This window comes from Trachemys scripta, chromosome 10 (assembly GCF_013100865.1).
Source record: "Trachemys scripta elegans isolate TJP31775 chromosome 10, CAS_Tse_1.0, whole genome shotgun sequence".
In the NCBI taxonomy this organism is placed as follows: domain Eukaryota; kingdom Metazoa; phylum Chordata; order Testudines; family Emydidae; genus Trachemys; species Trachemys scripta.
The window spans coordinates 61,439,566-61,463,925 of NC_048307.1; the positions used below are offsets into that span (position 1 = coordinate 61,439,566).

The window sequence follows — 24,360 nt, forward strand, 5'->3', positions numbered from 1 at the left end:
AAAGAAGGCATAGCTTGAAAATGTCTTTCAGCCCCATTTAAAAAAAAAAAAAATCCAGCTACCCACCTCTGGAAGAAGTTATTTGGTAATAAATTTGTGGCATGAAACAGATTGGGGATACTTCTTAACATTGATTTCTGCTTTGCCATTATTTTATTATGAATGGTAGCAGCAGAGATCTTAACTACAGGTTGAGCTATTCCATGTTGAAGTCAATGAAAAGGCTCAGTTGGACTTCAGAGGGCATTGGATCAGGCCTATGTTAGACTGGTGACTAGTTCAAAGTTTGGCATGAATGGATTTTTACTACCAAAAAAATATTGTAGATCCTTTCAATTTCTTTCATGCTTAAAGTTAACCTGCTGATTGCTACTGGATGTTGTAGACAGAGATGTGGAAAACATAGGCCCCTTACTGCTCAGTATCCTCTACTTGACAGATCCATTTGTTATACTGCTGTTATTAAAGCAAAAGGCTTGTGAAGCACGCGATTAAAAACTCACGTTCTCTAATGTTACTGCCAGTGCTCCCTCTAGTAGTGATGATTTCCTCTTACTTATTATGTAACTAATCTTACAAAGTAAAGACAGATCCAATGAAGATAGGTACTTGAGGATGGATGGGTGTCTACCAATTTGGAGATTAAGCTATTTATAAAGAATGAAAAACACTAAATATATTGACTATTTTGATGCTCATCCAGTCTGGTGCTAATTGTATTTAGTTGTTCCCATCTTACCCAGCTTTAGATCCTTAAGATCGTCCTTCTGCATTACGTGATTCTCAGCGTCTATCTTTGTTTCAACTACTGTGCTTTTAAAAATAAAATTTTAGGAAGATAATTGTTGGCAATTGCCATTAAACATGTTTCAGTCTTCTAAAGGGATGCCTGTACTTCATGTGTCCCCATAACCCTGGAGTTGTAGGAAAAGGGAACATTTGTTCTGAATACATTTCTCTTGTAAACAGACCGCTGCTTTTGTTTGTCTCTGTGCAAACACATCAAATAAATGAGAAGAATAATTTGTCACAAAGGGACACATTACACATCCCTCTTTCTAAAATGTGGCTTAACCCGTGAGGACACTTGCCAGTTCTAAGATGTTAACCACCATCAGATTGCTAGGCTATTAAGGGCTGCCTAAGGGGGTTATAGTGGTAGGAGCAGGGAAGGTTGCTGCCCTTGGAGTTGGGATCAAGTAGGGATTCTTGCTAATAGAGTGAATTCTGACTGGCTTTCCTAGCCTGCCCTCCTAGCTGCTATTTATAAAATGGCCTTTGAGGCCAGGAACCATCACTGATGAGGCAGTCAGGGCAGATTGCACCAGAACAGCATTCCAGCACTTTTACACCACATGTTGGAGGTCATGTCACATAGAGCATGCCATTTTGTACAGCAAAATGGTGTCCTCACAGTGTGACCTTGCACATCTGCATGAGGTCATACCAGCGTGAGCACTCCAGTAGTGTACAGCCCATTGAGGACTATACCACTGAGTTGGGGCAGAGGGAATCACTGGCATAGAGCCTCAAGCAGCTTCATGGTCAAATGTAGGGCTGATGGTCAGGAGAAGCCAAGAAAGTGAAACTCCCAGCGCGTGGAGGCAGAGGGTGGTCTTTTAGTGCTTGGGAAACGGGCAGGCTCTAAGAGAGGTCTTAATCTAGAAAAAGGAAGATGATGTAGAGAGCAGGTAAAAGGAATTTGGTGTGGGGAATTGCCAAATTTAGACCCCTAAATCAAATATAAAGGTTCTTTGGCTTCTGGGGATTAAGTAAAAGTGATTATTAATAGCAATTGGTTATCATTTTACATCTTCAGACCTTTACAAACATTTAAGGCCCAGATTTGTAGAAATGCATGTACAACTGGCATTAGCAATCGAGGTAACTGCACATGCAAATGACCAATTAGGTATCTAACTTCTCATCTGTGTATACAAATGAATGTGCATTTCTAACTAATAATCCCCACAATTCTCAGAATGTCCTTAATTCTAAGTCCACTTGTCTTCCATGTTTCAGAAACTGGAACTTCAAAAAGGAGTGCTACACGCCCAAAACACAAAGATCAAAATTAATCCCTGGGTAAGACAAGGCTATAACCCAGACTTTTGAACACACTATATACTGAAAGAACCTTAGTTTTGAAATTGCATCTATACTTATGGTCTGTGAAATATGCAGTCTTGGACTGTAGCATTTTCAGTTCTCACAGCTTTAGCTGCAAAATTAATTGTAACAATTTATATAAAATGGACAGCTAAAAGAAAAAAAGACTTACAACTGGAATGTTTCATTGTATTTTGGTGACCAGGTGTTGCTCTTTGTCTTGGTTCCATGTTTTCTCTTCTTGTCACTTAGGTTAGGACCCAATATACAGACTTCCACAAATGGTCGGAACATAGCTGTTGTTTGCCAGTTTAGGTTATTAATTGCTACAACTAAAGAGAATAATAGGAATTAGATATGCATTTAGAATCCCAATGCAAAATATTAGGAAAATATTCTTGCTTAAATACATAGTAAGGCTTAGTGTAGCCAATGAGAGGTCACAGAAGGATGACCTGAGATAACCTACACTCTACAAACCAGCAATAGCTTTGTCTGCTCCCCACTGAATTAGGAGTATGAATAATATTAGTTACAATTCCAGCAATCTGCAGTTTCTCAAATTTACATTCTCACCTGGTTTGGTCTGCCAGATTCACCGTAGCTTAAAAAAAATTAGCAGATATGAATCTAAACCTAACTGGTTTTCTGTGGACTTTAGCTTCACCAATACAATGTTGGACAGTATTTATTACAAGTTGGATATTTTAAGTCTTGGTGCAATTATTCAATATCTAACTCTGCCGCAGCATTTTAAAAACTAAATTACATGCCTGAAGTATAAGAGGTGTTTCTGGAACATCACAACTTATGTGTTGGTTGGGTGGAACTGTTTAATGAATTTCAACTGTGTAGCATGCTAGCAAATACACACTGAAGCCATGCTGCATACTGACCTCTGCAGACACAACTCCCAATGTCATCAATAGGGGCAGAGTATGGCCCTGAGAACTTGAAATCCAGACACAGCCTTTGCTATTATTTTTGTTGGGAAGGAAGTACATTAATACCTAAGATTTGCTGTTTTGTGATTAGAACTTTTTACTTCAGGTTTCCTTTCTAGACTCTAAGACCGGAAGAGCTCACTATGATGATCTAGTCTGACCTCCAGCATAACATAGGCCATAGAGCTTTCTCTAAATCAGTGTTTCCCAAACTTGGGACGCCGCTTGTGTAGGGAAAGCCCCTGGTGGGCCAGACCAGTTTGTTTACCTGCCGCGTCCGCAGGTCCGGCCAATCGCGGCTCCCACTGGCTGTGGTTCACTGCTCCAGGCCAATGGGAGCTGCTGGAAGTGGCGACGCCGGTAAACAAACCAGCCCGGCTCGCCAGGGGCTTTCCTTAAACAAGCGGTGTCCCAAGTTTGGGAAACACTGCTCTAAATGATTCCTGTTTGAACTAGAGTATGTCCTTAAGAAAAACATCCAATCTTGATTTTAAAATTCAGTGATGGAGAATCCACCACAACCCTTGGTAAATTATCCCAGTGGTTAATTACCCTCACTGTTAAAAATGTACAGCATACTCCCATCCTGAATTTGTCTATCTTCAACTTCCAGCCATTGGATCTCGTTAGACTTTTGTTCCCATTATCAAATATTTGTTCCCCATGTAGGTACTTATAAACTGTGATCAAGTCAATTCTTAACCTTCTCTTTGTTAAGCTAAATAAATCGAGCTCCTTGAATCTGATCACCATAAGGCATGTTTTCCAATCTTTTAATCATTCTCATGGCTCTTCTCTGGACCCTCTCCAATTTATTGACATCCTTCTTGAACTGTGGACATAAGACCGGGAAACAGTATTCCAGTAGCGGTTGCATCAGTGCCAAATACAGAGGTAAAATAACCTCCCTACTACTTGAGAGTCCCTATTTGAAACTTACCTTTTACAGTGACTCTATGTTCTCCAGTTCCAGGATGTGTAAAGACATCCACCTGTACAGAGATCTCACCTACTGCATTATTGGTCGAATGACCTGCAGAAGTAAACAGTAGTTTAATACTGCTGACTCCCCAACAGCTCAGGGGAAAATAGACAGTACCAGTATGTTACAACAAGACGCAGGTGAACAAATAACTTTATATTAATGTAAGGTGAATAGTATGTTTTCTCATTTCCCCCCATATTTTCTTTTCTTAACCATCTGGAATATATTCAATGTCTGGATAAGGTGAGGTGATAGCTTTATAAGTGACTTTACAACTGTTGTACATTGTGACCACAAACATCTGCTTCCTGTGTGTATTCTCAGTAGGACTGGGAGAACCTGTCATTAGGAACTTTAAATTCAGCCTGTGATTCAAAAAGTTGGTGCCAACATGAAATTTGAACTGTGATTTAGGTAGTCACGATGTGATCCTTAGCTAACCTGAGGCAACCATTTAGTACATACAGATTTGGTGGGGTTAAGGGTGCAGAGTCAAGACTCCATCCTTACTCCTTACTTGACCACCCCAGCCCTGTCCAACCATTCCTCTTCCACTTGCTTGGGCAGGGAAGCAACAGGTCCCCAGAAAAGCTGCTCTCCCATTGCCTGCGAGCCACAAACACAAGTAACCCATGGGGGATGCCTTACACTCCTGTTCAGGAGCATTGGGCAAGTGACAATCTTGCCCTAAATTAAAGATCCCAACCAATGTGTTTGCCCTGTTTTTCCTTTCCCATACCCTAAAATGCTTTTCTAGACTTCATCATCTCAGTGGCTTCCTTGAAATGTGATTCTACAGTGATGCTTATTGGTCAGGTTGGAATAATCCATAGTTACATTCTCTTCATTGGCTCAGCATTGCAAGGACAATTAAATACCCTTATCCCATGGGTTACTGCATCAAAGAACAAGCTTCTTTTCTGACCTGTTAAGATGTGGGAACTCACCACTCAATTTACTTGATCAGAAACCTTGAGAACAGAACACTCTATTTGCCAGCTGCTAAGTGAGTTGGGCCACAATGCTGTCAAGAGTTCACGTGTTAAAAATCATAATCAGAAACCACAGATTTTAATTAAAACAGTATTTGGTTTTTTTTTTAATGTCTTAAGCAGTAGAGACATAGCTGCCACTTCTGAATCTCAGGGTGCTCATACAAATGTTGCTTCTAGATATAGTCCGATATCAACCAGATGGTGTAGACCATTTATGACATGTGTAAATAGGCAATTTGTTACACAGCGGGTTTTAGTGATAAGAAGCTTCAGTGGCAGCCATTAGACTTTGCAGTGCAGTTTGATAATTCCATAGAGAAATGTTTACTATCTTAAGTCCCTAATTAAACTACTGACTCATCCAGTTCACAATAAATGAAAAGTAAATAATGCAAGTTACTTCATCTTTCATCAATTAGTATTAATAAACATGTTAAAGTAGTAATAAAATAGTTCAAGAACAAGTGAATATCTAAACTCAAAAAACTGACTAACCAGTTTCAACAGCTTCCACCACTACTGAGTTTCTCTGACTTTCCTATAAAACCAGCCTTTGGCAATAAGAAAGGAAACTGTTATATGCTAGAAGTGATGTATTTCAATCTGATTTTTCCTTCTGAGGGAAGCAAAGTGTTCTCTAACCCATTCATCACTGTCCAGCCTTTATTTGTTAGCAATGACACTCAATTTCTGCTTCCTGGAATAACAATTTTTAGCTGAACACAAAATTGTATGTAAAATATTCTGTCAAGAAAAATAATGCATTTAAAACACAGCTGTCATGACCACTACTCTTGCAGGACCAGATTCTGCCCATTTACCTGTTTTGAGTAGTGCATGTGTATTCCTTTTGATTTCAGTGGGGCTACTTAAAGAGCTTGTCTTAATTATGAAAAAAGGTGTGTCCTTAACTCAAGCGTGCTTAGGCTTTAACTTGACCTGCTAACTTGTGTGGAAACTAAAAACTGCCGTATCTTCACTAGGATTTTACCTCAAGTAAGCTAACTTGTTAGCTAACTTGAGTTAAGAACATACCAATTTTTCTGTAGTGAAGACAAGGGTACAGAGTAAAGAACTATTCAAAAGGTAGAATCTGGTTAAGCATTACTGTCGTCTAGTTAGTGAAGTTCTTCAGGTCAGAAGAGCTCCGTGAAGCTCAAAAGTTGTCTCTTCCACCAACAGAAGTACGTCCAATTTCCAATTAAAGACATTACCATGCCCACCCGTGGCTCTCTCAGTTGCAGAAATCAAGAATATTTGGTGAACAAGTCTCCCCCACCCCCCAAAAAAAGGTTGGGGGGAGGCTACGTTAGCAACAGATATTATTTGCAACGAAACATTTGAAGTCTCTGCTAGACCTGATCAAGGTTTTTGCCTCATCTAAGAGACAATGCATGTGACCCTAGATCAAATTGGGACAAAATCTGCTCTCAGTTACAGCAGTGAAACCCTGCACTAGCTCCATTGAATTTAACTCCAGTGAAGTTCTTCATAATTACTTCAGCTAACCTGAGAGCAAAATGTAGCTTACAGTTTCTTACAGCTGTCAACCTAAGCAACATAGTCCTATCATGAACTAGAGTCCTTTTTCCTACAGTTTTATTTGCCCCATTTGTGGCCGTTAATATAGAGAAGCCCTTTAAAGGGTACTGCAAGTTTTGTGTATGCCTAGCACATGATCTATAATACGGTGTGGTGTAGGCATAAGAGAAATCGCATACTATATTTAAAAACATCAAATAATGAGGAATTTTAAACCAAAAACCACTGCAGTTAGCACAGCTGCTTTAAGCACAACAAACAGGAGAGTCCTTGCTACAATTCATTTTAGACAGCATAAGCTGACTTAATACAAAATGTTGAAATGAAAGTATTTATTTATTTTTCCAGTCTTCAGCCCTCTTTCTCATTGAACTACTGAACAAGTTGGATAGAGATCTTTAGAACATTTAGCATTTGCAAATGTCAACTATCGTAGCACTCCAAGAAATATCACAGTTCTTGCTAAAGTCTCTGATCTGTGTGTGTGTGTCTCCTTTCTTACTGCCAGACTCTGAGAGGTCACAATTCAGGAACAGCCTCCACAGTACGACACTCTTAGCAATTCAGATTAGTCTAGAGGAAGGTGCTTTTACCCTAAGCCATATAATAGATCAGTTCTCCTGACAGCAAATAGCCCTGCAGAGCATGATAGCACTTTTCCTTCTTTAACACTGCAATTCATCTCCTCAAAAGCCCTATAAACATACTAATGGACTTCATATTGAAAAGCCTTATCTACCAGTGGAATCTACCCACACCCCAGAGCTCTGATTTTACATTTTATGTATTGAGATGCAATCAGAACATTAAAAGGCACCTCTGCAGTGCTGTTAAAAATGCAGTCACTCGATTGTAAAGCAACAAAAAATTCTCCACAAAACTGGAAAGGGAGAAGGAAAACCTTATGCCCAGCCACAGATGCCAGACTGTACTTGTCCCTTCTCAAAAGCCTGGGAAGAGATCTGCATTTTGGTGCATGCTCTACATGTCAGCAGAGGGTCACTTATGGAGAGTACCCTGCCAAGATCTTCCACTTTCTTTCTTTCTTTCTTTCTTTCTTTCTTTTTAGTAAGGAATCTCCTGCTTTAGGAGTGTCTGCTGATTATATGTAGACTATTGCATGGGGATAGAGGAAAGGCAATCTCTGAAAGGTCCCGAGCCCACTATAGGTCAAAACTATGTGTTGCATTCCACCCTGAACCCAAAAGGCAGCCAGTGGAGATCTCAAAACACTGGTGTCATGTGTTCACAATGAGAAACTCTACTTAACAAACAGGCCACCTCATTCTACTCCACTCTGAGTGTGAGTTGACTTAGAGCACACATTGCAATAATCTAATCTTGAGGGGACAGAGGCATAGACCATAGTAATTAGGCCTGAAAGAAACAGTTGCAACCTCTTGGCTACATGCAGATTAAAAAATAGGATTTCTGGTTGTTACTGTTTTATGACCATCTAGCAATGACTTGTAGGAATGATGGCTGCACAACAGTCTTTTATAGAGGTTAGGAAGGTGACTCTCTATAAGGGAGTCTCCATCAACAATGGACCCAATTCTTCCTTGCTGACTTTCCCCAATCAGGAAGGACGTGTCCAAAGTGCCATGGGAAGGAGGGAAATTCAATGCAGACTTCCCAGCATCTGTAGTGCGTCAGTGAATGTCACCGGCATAAACTCCACCAGAGGAGACTTAGCACATGTACCCTCCAGAAATCACTCTGCATCCATAGAAGCAGAGACTTAAGTCCATATTTCCTTGATTTTTTTTTTTTCTGCAAAGTAGAAATTTCAATACAATGGGAGGGACCTGTACCAGCCACTGACTGGAAAGCAGCCTGATTTAACTAGATTGTCCACTACTCAAAACAATATGGCTGAGTGATTGACACTTATTCAGTGCTATGAAGGAGGCAAATAAATATTCTCTGCCTCTTGCATAGCTATGGTATAAGCTTTTCAATAATCTTTAAGATGGAATGGATCAGATTTTGAACGCTACTTCATCCACCAGCACTCTAGTCATCTTTCCTCTCCTTTCAGTTGTGACAGGTCTTTTACAAATCAAAACTCATCTTGACAAATCCAGGGGATAGGATATCTAAGGGCACTTCATTGATAGCTGAATATAAAAGATCATTGCCAGTCCTATAAAAACCTTGATAGAGTTGGGGGAACAAGTATTCATCTTCAGAGCCTTCCAGGGTGGGTTCCATTAGGCTCTGGAAGTGGACGCTCAAAACAGATGCCATATTCCAATCTCATATCATAGGAGCTAATGGTGTAACATTGCTAGTTGTCCCACCTCCAGTCATAATCCAAACACTGGATCAAGAAAGTGGCTAGCTGAGTTGAGCCAGCAACAGTCTGGATTAGCCTCATAATCGTTTTGGTGGCCATGGAATTCTGAGGTGTCTCAAAAGTCCTCATCAGCTCTGTCTAGATGCTTGTTGCAAAGTAAAACAGAATTATACATCTGCTAAGTGTAAAAGATGTTTAAGTCACTTAAGTGAGTGTTAGTGCATTTGTATGGCAAAGGGTTCATTGTCCCACTTGAGTTACTTAATGCTGAAAAGCTCAGGTTTGTCACCTCAGGGGAGGTTTGGAAGCTAACTGCTAGGGCTGGATGGAAAAAAGTTTAGCCCAGCAGAAATAAAAGGGACTCAGGGAAAATGAGGTAGTATAAATAACACCTGAATGTCAGACAATTTTGTATATTAGAAAATAACTTTTTTCCTTTTCAAAATGGATTATTTCAGTTGTGGTAGGGTTATGCTGTCTCTAGCAGCTTCCCACTTACCTTCATCTATCTCCTTTTAAAATGTCCCTGATTATTTTCCCCCTTAGAATTATATATTTTATATATGTATGTCATAATGGAATTCAATATTAGAAGAAAATGGAATTTCACTAATCTCCTGTATTTTTACTTTTGCACATGATAAATATACATGTTGTCTTGGCTCCCTAGGGGAATACTTTCTGCGCGAAGACAACTGGGGGAGAACACTGAACCACAAAGGCGCAATTCCAGCTGAACACAAGGAGTGAGTTATACAGTATAGTTACCCTGAGAACTGATTGACCAAGCAAGAGAACACATCCCTGACTGATCAGCACTACTGTGCACAATTCTCTTTTATGTGATAAATAGACACATAGTTTGAACTGTCTGGCTCTCCTTGAAAATATCCCAGACTGTGCAAGACAATAATAAGAGCAACGAGGACAGGTCAGACTGTATATCTCCCACCCATAGAGAACACTTTGACACAAGTAAATTGACACAGTGGGTTGTCACCATCATAATCTAGAAGCTGTGAAACAGGAGCACAGGTATAACATGGTGCAATATATTTATTTTTAAGTCCTTTTAACACATAATTTCACTGGAGAGGCTGTCATAGATTAAAAGGAAGGGTTATTAGAGACGACATTACTCAATGGCGCAGAGGAGCGGTTGATCATTTGAAATAGAAGGAGTGGCACATTTCAGAGAGCCATTCCCTTTGTGCTCTGGAAGCCTTGCCAGGCAATCTGAGAAATGGGAATAGCAGAGTGGCAATTTTGGCAATATTATTAAAATCCAAAAAATGGTGTCACTGAAAAGCTGGTACAGAAAGTTGGAACCCAAACAAGTTTAAAAAACACCTTCTCTATTTCTGAGCATGTGACTTTCAAGTAATTTGGCTTTAATTGTTTTTTTTTTTTTTTTTTTAAGATCATGTTTCAATTGCAATCTACTTGCGGCCATGTGCTAAGAGCTGTGCGCTACTTCCCAGTCTCAGACATTGGCAAGTATAATAGATATATGACCTCCCTTTTGACATTCTTTGCAGTAATGTATAAGTATATTCTATGCCACTCTAATGGACTACAACGTACTACAGGTCCTGTACGTAGAGTAATGATAGGTCTCAAATATTTCCAGGCAGATGCATGTTAAAATTTTCATTGATGTGATTACTTATTTATAATGAAATTGCATTTTTATGGAGGTGTATAATTACAGTTTGCAGCAAAAATTTCCAGATACACAGTGGTTACCCTTTAAAACTTGCCAATTTCCATAAACATCTAGGTCTCATATTTCTAAAACTCCATGTAGAAAAAAGATCAGTCATCAGTTACATATACACAACACCCAATCCATGCATGCAAGCTGGCGTTGTGTATGTGTGAAGAGGCATGGACGTGCAAATCGCTAGGGTTTCCAATCATGTCATTTCACACACCTGAGTCTGAAAAATTCCTGCCTAAATAACATTCCCTATTTGGGGTATTTTCAGCATAAATACAGGAAAATTCAGTTCATGCTGCAATTCCTTGGGTAATCATATCTATTTGTCTAAGGCAAAACTTGCAAGTTTTGAGGGTGATCACGGTATTGCTCAATTTATTTATAACTAATTTTTTTACCCTTGAATACATTTTTCAAGACCAATATTGCAGTGGTCAACCTTAGTCTGTTGTATCTAAAAATCAACATAGCAGTATACAGCAATTTTTAGCTACTAATAAAACTCCCCAAACTTCATGAAAGTCAGTCGTGGTGCTTCCTTTTACCCCAAGAAAATCTGTCCTTGTCCTCAGCAGTGTAGGTCTTCCTCTCAAAAAGGCATGCATATTTTAATAGTTCTATGCCTGTGGCACAGTGTTTCAATATGGTCATGTAATCAGTTGTTAAGACATCACTTCTCATTATGGAATGCAAACTGTGACTATCCTACATTTTGGCAGCCAGTCCTCCCCTTTGGAACTGCTTCAAGCTCATTAGTGGTCATCATATTATATTGCTGGTAATTCCAAGGAAAAATTCTTAAACCTTGAGGCTTTCCTCAAATTTCTACATCTGTAGCACTGTGAGAAATGAAAAAGAGTAATAAATCTTGAAACTGAAAGAGACTGAGGACACTGATTCCCTTTGTATTGCATAGGGGTCTGACGTTCTGGGCTGGGGAGGGGGGATAATGGAACAAATTTTTTGTTCTTCTAGTCCTTGTCAGTTCTTCCACAGTAATTACAGCCTTAATTAACAGCAACTGTGATCATCCTAACTTTTTTGTTTTCTTTTAACTTTTTCATTTTTCACTATTGTTGAATCCCAGAAAAAGGTGATGGGTTAATGATTTGTGTAGATTCTAATCTACATTATCGGTGTGTCTAGATACCACTTTAACCATGTAGATGTGCTGCAACAGCAGGCCTACTCTTATAGCTGCACCTTTTCAAGGGCAATGATAGACTCTATTCCTGTTTTCCCCAGTGTCCCTGGGAACCTTGCCACTTTTTCACAAACCTGCACTGCATTGGCAAGATTTGCAGGACATGTTTGGAAGATCGTGACCTTTTGTAAAAAAAAAAAAAAAAAAAAAAAAAATCATAGCAAATGCTTAGGATGGGACAAAATTTGCCTGGACCATAACCCAAGTTGAAGAATGGCCACTGAGCTGTAGGGATATAATTATGTCCTATATAGAGACTGGTGCAGCACCCTTAAGGAGCACAGAAAGGTCAGAGAGCTCATTAGTATGCACAATGCATATTTGGCAGAACTGCCAAAGCGTAAAGGTATTACATTGCTCCAGAAGACATTTATAGGATTCCAACAGGGGCTTTTTTTGTGTGTGTGGGGGGGGTCTATTGTGACCTTTATAACAAGTAGAGTTGCCAGAGCCCGCATCCTGAAGCCCCCCTGCACCCCAACCACCAGCCCCAGCCCTGAGCCCCCTCTCACACCCAAACTCCCTCCCAGAGCCCGCAATCCAACCCCCTGCCCCAGCCTGGTGAAAGTGAGTGAGGGTGGGGAGAAAGCGAGAGCTGGCGGGAAGGGGGCTGGAGTGAGCTGGAGGCAGGGCCTCGGAAAAGGGGTGGAGTTGGGGGCGGGACAACGGTGTTTGGGTTTGTGTGATTAACCAGTTGGCAATCCTAATAACAAGACTCCCCTGGACCATGTTTTTACAAAATAATGTTTCACAGTGAAACACAATGACTTTAGACATATCCAAAACTCCTCTTAATGACACTTGTGGCACTAATTTACTGCTATGGCTCTATTTAGGTTCATCAAGAAGGGCTGGTGAGCTTCTACACATTCATCAGGCAACAGCTCTCTTAGGTTCATTAGATCGACAAGTGCACTTACATTCATTGGGGGAAAGCGAGTGTTGGTTTGGTAGGGGCTAACAGGAACAGTAAGATTTGCGGGTGAGGTTGTTAGGAGCTGCAAACTAACCACCTAAGGCTTGCAAAGAATGAGCCTCATAACGCTTTGGGAAGGGTCCCTGACGAGCCCAGAAAAATCATGGGTGATTTATGTTGAAGAGGTGGGGAAGGGAGTTACCAATTGGTAATTTAAAGCTCACAAAGGGGGTCATTAGAGCCTTCGTAGATTTTTAAGACCAGAAAAAAGACCAATTAGATTGTCTAGTCTGAGTGTATTACATAAGCTATAGCATTTCAACCAGTTACCCCCCCCCGGTTCCATATTGGGCTCAATAATGTGTTGACTGAAGTATAGCTTCCAGTACTAGTATTTCATAGTCTAATTTGAAACCTGCCAAATGATGGGACTTCCATCCTTGGCAAATGAAATTTATTGTGGATAAATGTTAAGTAATGCACATTGGAAAAAAATAATCCCAACTATACATACAATATGTTGGGGGCTAATTTAGCTACAACAAATCAGGAAAAAGACCTTGGAGTTATCGTGGATAGTTCTCTGAAGATGTCAACGCAGTTTGCAGAGGCGGTCTAAAAAGCAAACAGGATGTTAGGAATCATTAAAAAGGGGATAGAGAATAAGACTGAGAATATATTATTGCCCTTATATAAATCGATGGTACGCCCACATCTTGAATACTGCGTACAGATGTGGTCGTCTCATCTCAAAAAAGATATACTGGCACTAGAAAAGGTTCAGAAAAGGGCAACTAAAATGATTAGGGGTTTGGAACGGGTCCCATATGAGGAGAGATTAAAGAGGCTAGGACTCTTCAGCTTGGAAAAGAGGAGACTAAGGGGGGATATGATAGAGGTATATAAAATCATGAGTGATGTGGAGAAAGTGGATAAGGAAAAGTTATTTACTTATTCCCATAATACAGGAACTAGGGGTCACCAAATGAAATTAATAGGCAGCAGGTTTAAAACAAATACAAGGAAGTTCTTCTTCATGCAGCATACAGTCAACTTGTGGAACTTCTTACCTGAGGAGGTTGTGAAGGCTAGGGCTATAACAGTGTTTAAAAGAGAACTGGATAAATTCATGGTGGTGAAGTCCATTAATGGCTACTAGCTAGGATGGGTAAGGAATGGTGTCCCTATCCTCTGTTTGTCAGAGGATGGAGATGGATGGCAGGAGAGAGATCACTTGATCATTGCCTGTTAGGTCCACTCCCTCTGAGGCACCTGGCATTGGCCACTGTCGGTTGACAGGATACTGGGCTAGATGGCCCTTTAGTCTGACCCGGTACAGCCGTTCTTATGTTCTTCCCCAGGGAGGTTATTCACAGGTCTCACTGTTAGAAAGATACCTCCTACCCCCCACAATCTACCCTAAATTCTCCTCTTCTTAATTTCATCCCATTATTCCCAGTTATGCCCTTCTAATTATGTTAAATAATTTCTTTTCTTCCTTGTTGTTTTCATCCTTAAAATATTTGTAAACTGTTATATTTCTCGCTCAAGCCTCCTGTTTTTATTCCTCTTCACTAAACTCCCTCTGATTTCTTAATAATTTCTTGGCGATGAAGTGACAAGACCTGAAGAGAGTATTTCAGGTGTGGTCACACCATAGCTCCTGGTCCGTTTTTCCTGTCCCTGAATTTCCATGGTTTGCATGATCATTCATGTGCATTTTTCGAAGCTGAATGTCATTTTGTTGTTTTCTGCATTTACAGTTAAATTTTAGCATTTAGTTTTAAGAAATTTAGTTTCAAGCAATTAAAAGGCATGGCCTTTTTGAACTCAGGTTCAATTCTCTTGAACTCAGGGTCAAGAGAATTCATAAAAAAAGAGCTTTCAAAGGAAACAAAACTATTCATGTGTGCTCCCACTCACATCTACAGAACCTATACATATCCATGGAGTGGAGAACTGACCTCATTTTAGGATGCTAGGATTTACTGAACATCCCACTCAATGTCAGAGAGATACTACAGTCTCTCCTAGATACACCTCTACCTCGATATAATCCTGTCCTCGGGAGCCAAAAAATCTTACCACATTATAGGTGAAACCGCGTTATATTGAACTTGCTTTGAGCTGCCGGAGTGCGCAGCCCTGCCTGCCCGGAGCACTGCTTTACCACATTATATCCGAATTCGTGTTACATCGGGTCGCGTTATATCGAGGTAGAGGTGTATATGGAAGCCACAGTTCTTGTTTGTGCCAGAGAGACTTCTGTACTACACATAATAACTTTATAATCTATTATTTGATAGGAAGACAGTACAGTGACGGTCAAAGCCCACTGAAAGTTATGAATCTAGCGACGGCCAGAATGTCCCTCGGCCCGCGCCACTTTCAGCAGCTCCCATTGGCCTGGAGCAGCGAACTGCGGCCAGTGGGAGCCGCGATTGGCCAGACCTGCGGATGGGGCAGGTAAACAAACCAGCCTGGCCCGCCAGGGGCTTTCCCTACACAAGCGGCTTCCCAAGTTTGGGAAACACTGGCCTAGCCCCTTAGGAAATAGGGTGGGGATCACATAGATTCTATCTCCAGACTTCTGCAATTGCTTGGCTTGGCTTTCTCCCTCCCACACAGTCCAAGAAAGTTCTCATTAGGCTTGTTAAGTGGGAACCTCTGCACTACTGGAACCCCAAGCATTCAAAAAAACATGAAATTTTAGGGTAATGTTTTGCCCTTTTGATCATTTAGAAAATAAAGTACTTGTTTTTAGTGCCTGTGAAAGGTCCCACATCAACAGTCAATGGCAACCTCAAGCCACAGAGCAGGTACATTGACTGTGCAAGTTTCTTCGCTGTGCCCCACCCATACATCTAAAGGAGTGAAAATCTAAATTCTTGGCTTCTCTTCTGAGAACGAGACTGCAAACAAAGGTGCTGATTGTGGAGTGGTTTTTGTCTTTGGTCACTGGGAAAAGGGGCAATCAAATTAGTTTCACATAGGCCACCAACAACAATTTGTGGCAAAGACTTTCAGTCACTACCAGTGGATTAGAACCATTTGCCAGCATGTGGGAGTTTGTGTAGTCCATTATCAGTCCCTCGAGCCATCTATTTCCCCCATTGTGACAGCTAATAAGATATTCTTTCTAACTAGTCTGTTATGAGAAAAAAATTGTTAATTTATGGCACACTGCTGGGGTAGGGACTGCCTTTTACTATGTGTCTTATAGTGCCTAGCACAATGGGCTCCTCATCTTGGTTAAGGCCTCTAATACAAATAATTAGTAATAGCAATAAAGATTTGTTATAACTCAAAAAGGCAAAAGGAAGCAAATGCTTTTGATTTTTAAAATAACAGGCTCAATCCTACCCTCAAACAAGTACAGCTCCCCAGTTGGTAATTAGTAATTTTATATATGTATTGAGGACAGAATTACATTCAGTGAATAAAAGAATAGTTATAAAACTCTGGCTCATATCATCCTATCAGCTTTACTCTCCACTGATGTCAAGGAGTTCTTTTTAAAACTGATGGTTCAATATGACTGTCTATAATATTAGATATAAAGGTATGTCTGAGTATATTCATCCAGTTTTTGTTGTTGACTTTCTAGAAGATTTCTGAGAGAACATTCATTTACAACTTATTTATCATTTACCTGCATTAATATTTATTTGAGTTAAATCAGTGTCTGGCTAGGGAGATTTTGACTATCACAATAACCTCTTCATTAATTGAAATAGTTAATGCTGTATGATGTTGAATTATTTTGCTGTTAGTCCTCTCGTAAGTAATCTACTATTGGGCAATATTCATTGAAAATAGATGTTGCCAAGTTTGTTTTAGAAAAATCTGTCACAAAATACTGCTTCTGTAATTTACCATGTGCACATATAATCAGAGTTTGATTAAGCGGTTCTGATTTAGGGGTCAGTGCAGACCAATGACTAGTTTGTGAATTGTAGCTGATTCTGATTGTATTGCATAGAATCACTGTAAATTAACAATACAAGCACAAGAAATACATCAAAACTACCCTAACACCTCTTGATGCTAGTGTAAAATGCACTTGGCCATGATAATGCATATGCATGTAAATGATATTATTCCATTTTATGCAATTCAAAACTTATCACAGAAACATAGAAATGTGGGGCTGGAAGGGATCTGTAGAGGTCATCAGATCCAGCCCCTTGTGCTGAGGCAGGACTAAGTAAACCGAGACCATCTCTGACAGGTGTTTGACCAACCTATTCTTAAAATCCTCCAATGATGGGGATTCCACAACCTCCCTTGGAAGCCTATTCCAGAGCTTAATTATCCTTATAATTAGAAAGTTTTTTTTCCTAATATCTAATTTAAACCTTACTGCAGGTTAAGCCCATTACTTCTTGTCCTATCTTCAGTGGACACAGAGAACAATTGATCTCTGTCCTCTTTCTAACAGCCCTTAACATATTTGAAGACTATCACGATGTCTCCTCTCAGTCTTTCAAGACTAAATATGCCCAGTTTTTTTACTCTTTCCTCGTAGGTCAGGTTTTCTCAACCTTTTATCACTTTTGTTGGTCTCTTCTGGATTCTTTCCAATTTGTCCACACTTTCCTAAAGTGTGGTGCCCAGAATTGGACACACTACATCAGCTGAGGCCTAACCAGTGCCAAGTAGAGTGGGATGTTTACCTCCAGTACCTTACATTTGACACAAGAAAGCCTCCAACTCACAAACTAGAAATATTTTGCGATCTAGCAACCATGTTTGTTATGTCTTATGCATCTTACAATAAATTAAGTATGTGCAGTACTTTCTTCTCTGTCCTAAAACAGATTAATACAGTATATCCAAATATACTTTAGTTGTAAAACCTTAGGAAAGATTCCATAGATATACTTGTTGATAAACAGCCATTCTGGATGTTATACTGGCATTTTTAGTTTAGCGATATAATTACTAATAAGAGATTAGAGCAATTTGCAATGTGATTGGTGTTCAAGACACTTTCTTTTCACACTGGTGATCAAAGCTAAGAATCTGCATTCATATGAAATGTAGATGATATATTTAAAAAAAACTACTTTTAAACATATACATAAAATATTTATAATGTTTGAAAATAAATTATTATTAACTTATTATATTTGTATTTTGGTAGTATCTAGGAGCCACAGTCAGGGACTAGGCCTCTATTGTACTAACACAGAACAAAAAGAAAATGTAAAAATATTAATAGATTCTTAGGTTCAGTCTTGCTCATACTCATCAGAGTATGTTACAATGCTGTATATGGAATAGTATAGCATGGAAAAGCTCCATATTGATGCTGGACATTTTTGAAATATAAAAAAGCTCAACTACATTTTACTGTGGTATTTATCTCTGTCATTGTATCTGGTGTTTTCTGTTTTCTGGGGACTAAATATGGTCTGTTTACCAATTTAAATCAAGAAAAACTGCACTGATATTTTAATGGGGTTATTCTGGATTTATGCTGCTGTTAACTAAGAGCAGAGTTCTCTGAGTGGGAATAGTGGAAATACTGTGATCAATTTGACAACGTTTACATTTTAATAGCATCCACTGTAATGTAATTACTGATTAGTATGGAAAGGGTCAGAAGGAAATGTGCAAAATTGTTAGAGAGTTAGTACACTAGATCAATCCCAAGCTAGCTTTTAAACTGATCTAACCAAAAGTAACAAGTAAAGTGTAACTTTGTTCCACGAGAAGGTGATTGCTGGGAGGAAATTGGTATGAATCTTTTTTAGGAACCATTTTTGAGAAACATCTACTGAGATTGATCCCACAGATCAAATCTCTGATGCACAGACATAGTCAGTATTCGCAACCTACAAAAATAGAAGCTGTTCTACTTTAGTCTGTTTTCAACCTGATCTTGCTCCCCTATTGAAGGTAAAAACAACTTGGCCTTTGACTTCAATGGCTTTATCTTGACTAGGAAAAGTGCTAGAGTTTAGATTAACTTTAGCTATAACATGCTAGTCAAGCTTGAACCTAAACTCTCCATCTTTTTTCTAGTATGGGGTAACACCTTCTAGCTCAGGGGTTCTCAAACCAGGTGTCGGTTATTACATGGGGGGGTTGTGAGCTGTCAGCCTCCACCCCAAACCCCGCTTTGCCTCCAGCATTTATAATGGCTTTAAATATATTAAACCTAAACTTGCCCACTTTTGGTGTTAAATATATTAAACCTAAACCAGCCGAAACTTGCCCACTTTTCCTACTCAAGACAAAAGAAAAGGGAACAAAATTGGGATCTTTGTGACTACATGGGGTCTTAATTTCCATGGACTTGCACTTTGGTAAAGGGATTGAAATATACTACAGGATTCTGATTTGGCAGTGTTTTACACCCTATTTGCACAAATGGAAATGGCTACACAAGATGCAAGGCTGTGGTCACTCTGGCCTTAAAAATCTGGATTTCTAAACCACAGTCAAGATTTTTCAAATGTTAGGATTTTTTCTAGATGAATTTACACTGCTAAAGTGCTAAAATCAGCCTGCTTCAACCTGTTTGACAGCAGTATTACAGCTGCTAACAGCTTTGAACTCTAATAGATGGTTGACTAAAGAGAAAGAGAGGCTTGTGTTCCAGAGGAATTATATTCTTATGTGCTGCTGTATGGAAATGTAAAGTAACGAACATCAGGTTAAGTGTTGAATTTGAGCCTGGCACAAAAAGTAAAACTAATTTTCATTATCAGCTTATAATTACTTGTCTGTAAAATTCCAGGGTGTTGCTTACTACCAGTGAAAGTGACTTTACATGTCTCAAACAATTAATTATCAGAATGAAGTTCAATTTTTTTTTTTTTTTTTTGCAAAAGAGAATATTGCTCAACTAGTTTTAAACGTGTGGGTTAAAATAAACAGCTTAAATGCTTGTAAGTTTTCTACTCGAAATAAAATCCCAGTATTTGTAATGCTGAGTGGCCAAAAAAGGCACCTTTGCCCTTATCAGCACATAAACATAGGCTGGATATTTTCCTACATATTTTAAAGCAGAAATGACAACTCCAATAGCATTCAACTTCCAAGCAGGTGGAAAAAGAGGCAAAGCTGGGACAGTAACAGTGGTGTGGTCAAACAAAAGAACTTCCCTGTCCCCTTCTATGAAACAGAAAAAAATAATAAAGCTAGTGTTCACGATGAATGTGGCATGTAAATTGTGCGCACATTTTGATCCTGTCCACTAGTTACAGTATGATATTGCAGCCAGGATTCTTGGCTTATCATTCACTTACACTGCTGGGCTTGCAGACTTATCAATATGCCTATTGAACCAAAGAACTGCACTTACAGTATCCACAACCATTTCAGTGGTAAAATTGTAAAACACATAAAATTGGCCATTGTTTAAAAATACAGCTGGTTTATGCACATCATTCAGTCATTTAATTATTGCTTAAGCACTTGTCTGTTGGGAAAACAATCCTGGCATGCTGCAGAGCCTTGAAGTAGAAAATCCATCATAAATTTATGGTACAGTTTAATAACTTGATCTATCTTGATTCTGTAGTAATTTACTTTTAAAGTGCCTGTACTCAATTACATTTTTTCCTTGATTGTTATTTCAAATAAATCACAAAACAGATTAGCCTTTACATCGTTATTACATAAAAAACCTATTAAAATGTTAAGGTTGCTTCACATTAAGTTAAGTACTCAGAAAGTTAGGAACTGCTAGAATTAAGGTTACCTCTGTAACTTTCACTTGGTTTCATTGCACAATCTAGACTCTGTTAATGGTATACAGAAGGGGGCAAAATTAAGGCCCTGATTTAGGAAATCACCACTATTCAACACTGATACAATAGGCATCAATGAACTGGAAAAAATAAATCTTTCTGATGTGGGTATTATTAAATGTAGGCAAAATGTAAATAGAACAAAATTCTGCCTTCAGTTCCTCCAGCATCATTCCAGACTAATTATGGTAAAAATTATGGGCAGAATTTCCCCTTAAACTGTTGGGTCCTAAAAACCATGCCTGATTATTATTCATTTTTAGTTTTGTGATAATTTTTTTCTCTGATGTTACATAGTGCATATTAAGTGGGCCGTGCTCTGACCTTAGACAAGCAGATATTGCTCCTGCTGAAGTCAACAGGATCTGTCCCTAGGGGTAATTAGCGGGAGCCAAATGCCCCTTGCCATGTTTTACCCAAGATGTCCCAGCACAATAAAAATTATATTTAAAATTGTAGGCAGAACAACTAAGTTGGAACTTTCTAAAAAAATCTGCTTTCAACCAGATTTTGGACTGGTGATTTTATTTTTCTGATAGTGTTATAGCAGTACAGCCCCTGTACCAATGCCGTTTTATATAGATGTAAAGGTAACTTCTACTGATCTAGCTTATTTCCCATCCTGTCAGGGAATAAGCTGTACCTCTATAAGCACTTTCATACTGGTGGATCTGCATCCATGCTGTGGGGACTGTACCACACTCACTTAGCTAGTATAGTTACAGCAGGATAACATGTTCACGTAGGTAAGGGCTAAGCCTTTTAAAATGAAGAAACAGGGAAGAAAAGATATGTATGGTCTGGCTGTGTGCAATTGTTTTTTTTAATTAAAATGACATTTAAACGGATTGTACCTATGAAACAACAGCTTGTACAGCTTTGAGAGCCCTACATTTTACTATTTATCTAAATGGCAAACGAGTACATGGTGCCAGCCTTCTTTGCCCTTGTCTCACTCATTTTGACTCTGCAAGGTCTCTAGAGGAAACTGTAGACGTGCTGCGCTGTAACTAGAGATGGGAGGGGGGGAAATGCTGGCTGCAGTGTCTGTAACTCCTTCTCTCTAATGTGTTGAGTTAATCTAACAATGAAATGCCAAAACCCATTACCAAGTCTGCACCTTTATTTCTCCCAGTAGAAGGAGGATTTCACTGCTGTCTGACCTGCTCATTGTAAACAGTGACAGCATCTGACTAACAAACATGCAGTTTGTATATAAACCAACATTAAACCAAAAAAATGAGAAGACTAAGGGCAAAATACTCCTTCAGTCCAGGCTCTATAAGCAGATCTGGGCATGGGGAGCGGAACATCACTCAATATAGATGAATTTTCTCTGCAGTGCCCCTCTCCGTCCACGGAACTTCTGCAGCACCTGAAGATCTTGGCTCAAAAGCTTTACTCTTCTGTGTCAGGGAAGGAGAGAGGAACATGCTTTGGAGACACTCTGGAGATCTGCTACAAGGAGGGATCTGGAAGTCTGAAGCTGGAAAAGGGGTTGACTAGGCATTGGTGTCAAAGATTAAGAGTTGAACAGAGGGAAGTGAGATCCAGAATTTAAATAGGGTCTGAAACTTAATGATCATGGCAAGAGAGGACTTCCAATCTCTAATTTGTACACTCAACTTCCCTCAAACATGGAGGTAGAACCAGGGATGAGTATTAGCACTATTTGACCTATCCACTGAATAGCAGTCAGGTGGCACTGCTGTCCCTGAAAGCACATGTTTTGCAAGTGATGTGGCTGCCTCAGTCATGCTGACTGGATGACATGGTTATAATGTCACGATCAGGAGTGCAGCTATGTAATAAGGCATTTCTGAGAGTAATAATGAAGAAAATGGAGACCTTTGCTCTCTTCAGTTAAGCTTTGGCTCAGGCTCATAAGTTACTTTGAGAATTGTAGCTTGAACAATTTGAAGACAGGACTCATTTGCTGAAGAAATTTGCAAATAATTTCAAATAAAGACCAAATGAGTGAATTTTATAATCTATTTTCAGACAACAGCCAAGAGAAAATAGATAAAATATAAGGTTCTGTTATTGAGACATCCACCAACATTAGATAGGAAGCAGAGTTATGCTTAAACTGCTTTGAACCTGAGTTGCTCCTCATCTCTATCAATATTTAGAATTCACAGGTAGCTCAGGTTTCTCATTGAACATCTTAAAAGAATTGGTGTGTACAGTAAAATCATGGTAAGTTTAAGATTTTTTTATAAAATCTGTGTATATTTTGTAAATATGAGTAATTTTATAAGTCTTTACGTCTTTAAATATACTTGAAATTTAATCCTGAAAAATCTATTCTGCATTCTTACTGTGTGGTTGGACAATTTGTAACTTTTAGTATGAAAAAGTTTGCAGAGGTTGATCTGCTCCATTGAAAATGATTTTGCAAAAGATTAGACAGAACCAATTGCTTTTTAATGTGGATTTTTTTTTACTGTATTTGGAACTTACACTGTCACTTTAAGTAAGAATGACCAAAGTAATAAAATTTACTAAACGGGTACTTCTCAAATTTTATAAGGGAAAACTAGATTTCATCAACAAGAGTGAGCTTAAAAAAGACAAATCAATTTCAATAAAAACAATTGATGTTATCACTAAATTTACAAGTAGCTGCTCATTCATTTATTAGTAAAGAAAATAATATAGAGCATAAAATATAAAACCGGAGATTGATATTTAAAAAAATAGAACCCTATTGCTCGTACAATTGGTATGCGCATTTGTCTTCATTTCACATGCATTACCCTAATTGGTTAGTTATCTAATTATTTCTGAATGCAAATTCTTGATTTGCATAAACATTCATTATAACTGCATGCCAATAGCACAACCACAGTTGGGAGAGACCAGGAATGAGAATAAATGTGTCCTTGCTTTCATAAGTAAGTGGAACATCAACAGTAAAATATTAGGAGATATATTTCCCTAGCCCTTATCCCCTGGTGGTACTTATGCTAACAAGTGTGCAACTACAGGCACACTAATGTGTGCACAGCAATGCACACAGACCTCAAGCTTCTGTTAATGAAAATCAGGCCCTTCAGGTTTGTGGCTTGAAAATGGTAAATGATCTTTATTTAATAACTAAAACCTGTGTAATTTTCTCTCTTATGCACATTTTCGTTATAATTTAGGGAAAAACAAAGTGTATGTTAGAATTAGTAATTACTCATCTTCTGCCTAAATCTATATTGTATTATCTTATGAGAGGGAAAAATATTTTCCTTATATATTAGAGTTTTAAGCATTTTTCTGATGCATGAATTATTAATGAAGACCCTTAATGTAATGGAGTAGCTGCTCAGAAAATCATTCCTTACAATGAATCTTGAGAGCAAGCTGCAAAATTCATGTTGCGTGCCAGGTTTTTAAATTGTAAGTAACAAATTGCACTTCAAAAGTAAAAGTAATTACTTTCCAGGTTAATGTTCAATTAAAACTGTTCTCACCCTCATGAGATGGAGCAAGATAATAATTATAGATCGGCAAATTGTACTTCTACTCAAAGACAGTAAGTGATGGACAGAACCATTTTTAAAAGGCCCCTCACATTTGGTGAAATCTAGCACCGATTTTCAGTATGCAGAAGTAACTCTGTAGTATGGAATTTTAATGTATGTTTTATAGCAGGGGTCGGCAATGTTCGGCATGCAGCTCGCCAGGGTAAGAACCCTGGAGGGCCAGGCCAGTTTTATTTACCTGCTGACGCGGCAGGTTCGGCTGATCGCGGCCCCCACTGGCCGCGGTTTGCCGTCCCGGGCCAATGGGGAGGGCGAGAAGCCGCGGCCAGCACATCGCTCGCCCGTGCTGCTTCCCGCCGCCCTCATTGGCCCAGGACGGCAAACCGCGGCCAGTGGGGGCCGCGATC

The 24,360-nt window shown here is 39.1% G+C and overlaps 1 protein-coding gene and 1 long non-coding RNA gene across 2 annotated transcripts in view; one reads left to right on the plus strand and one right to left on the minus strand.

The window, feature by feature from the left end:
- LOC117883648 overlaps window positions 1-11,366 on the plus strand; it is a 195,879-nt gene extending 184,513 nt beyond the window's left edge. Inside the window, exons 4-5 of the long non-coding RNA XR_004647359.1 lie at window positions 9,545-9,620; window positions 10,295-11,366. This is a non-coding gene — a long non-coding RNA (uncharacterized LOC117883648). The remainder of the gene's footprint in view (window positions 1-9,544; window positions 9,621-10,294) is intronic.
- Window positions 1-24,360, minus strand: part of UNC13C (unc-13 homolog C) — a 398,557-nt gene that overhangs the window by 4,817 nt on the left and 369,380 nt on the right. The window contains exons 32-33 of the mRNA XM_034783191.1: window positions 3,994-4,086; window positions 2,282-2,441 (exon numbers count right to left, since the gene is read on the minus strand). Coding sequence (XP_034639082.1) covers window positions 2,282-2,441; window positions 3,994-4,086 — 253 coding nt within the window. The remainder of the gene's footprint in view (window positions 1-2,281; window positions 2,442-3,993; window positions 4,087-24,360) is intronic.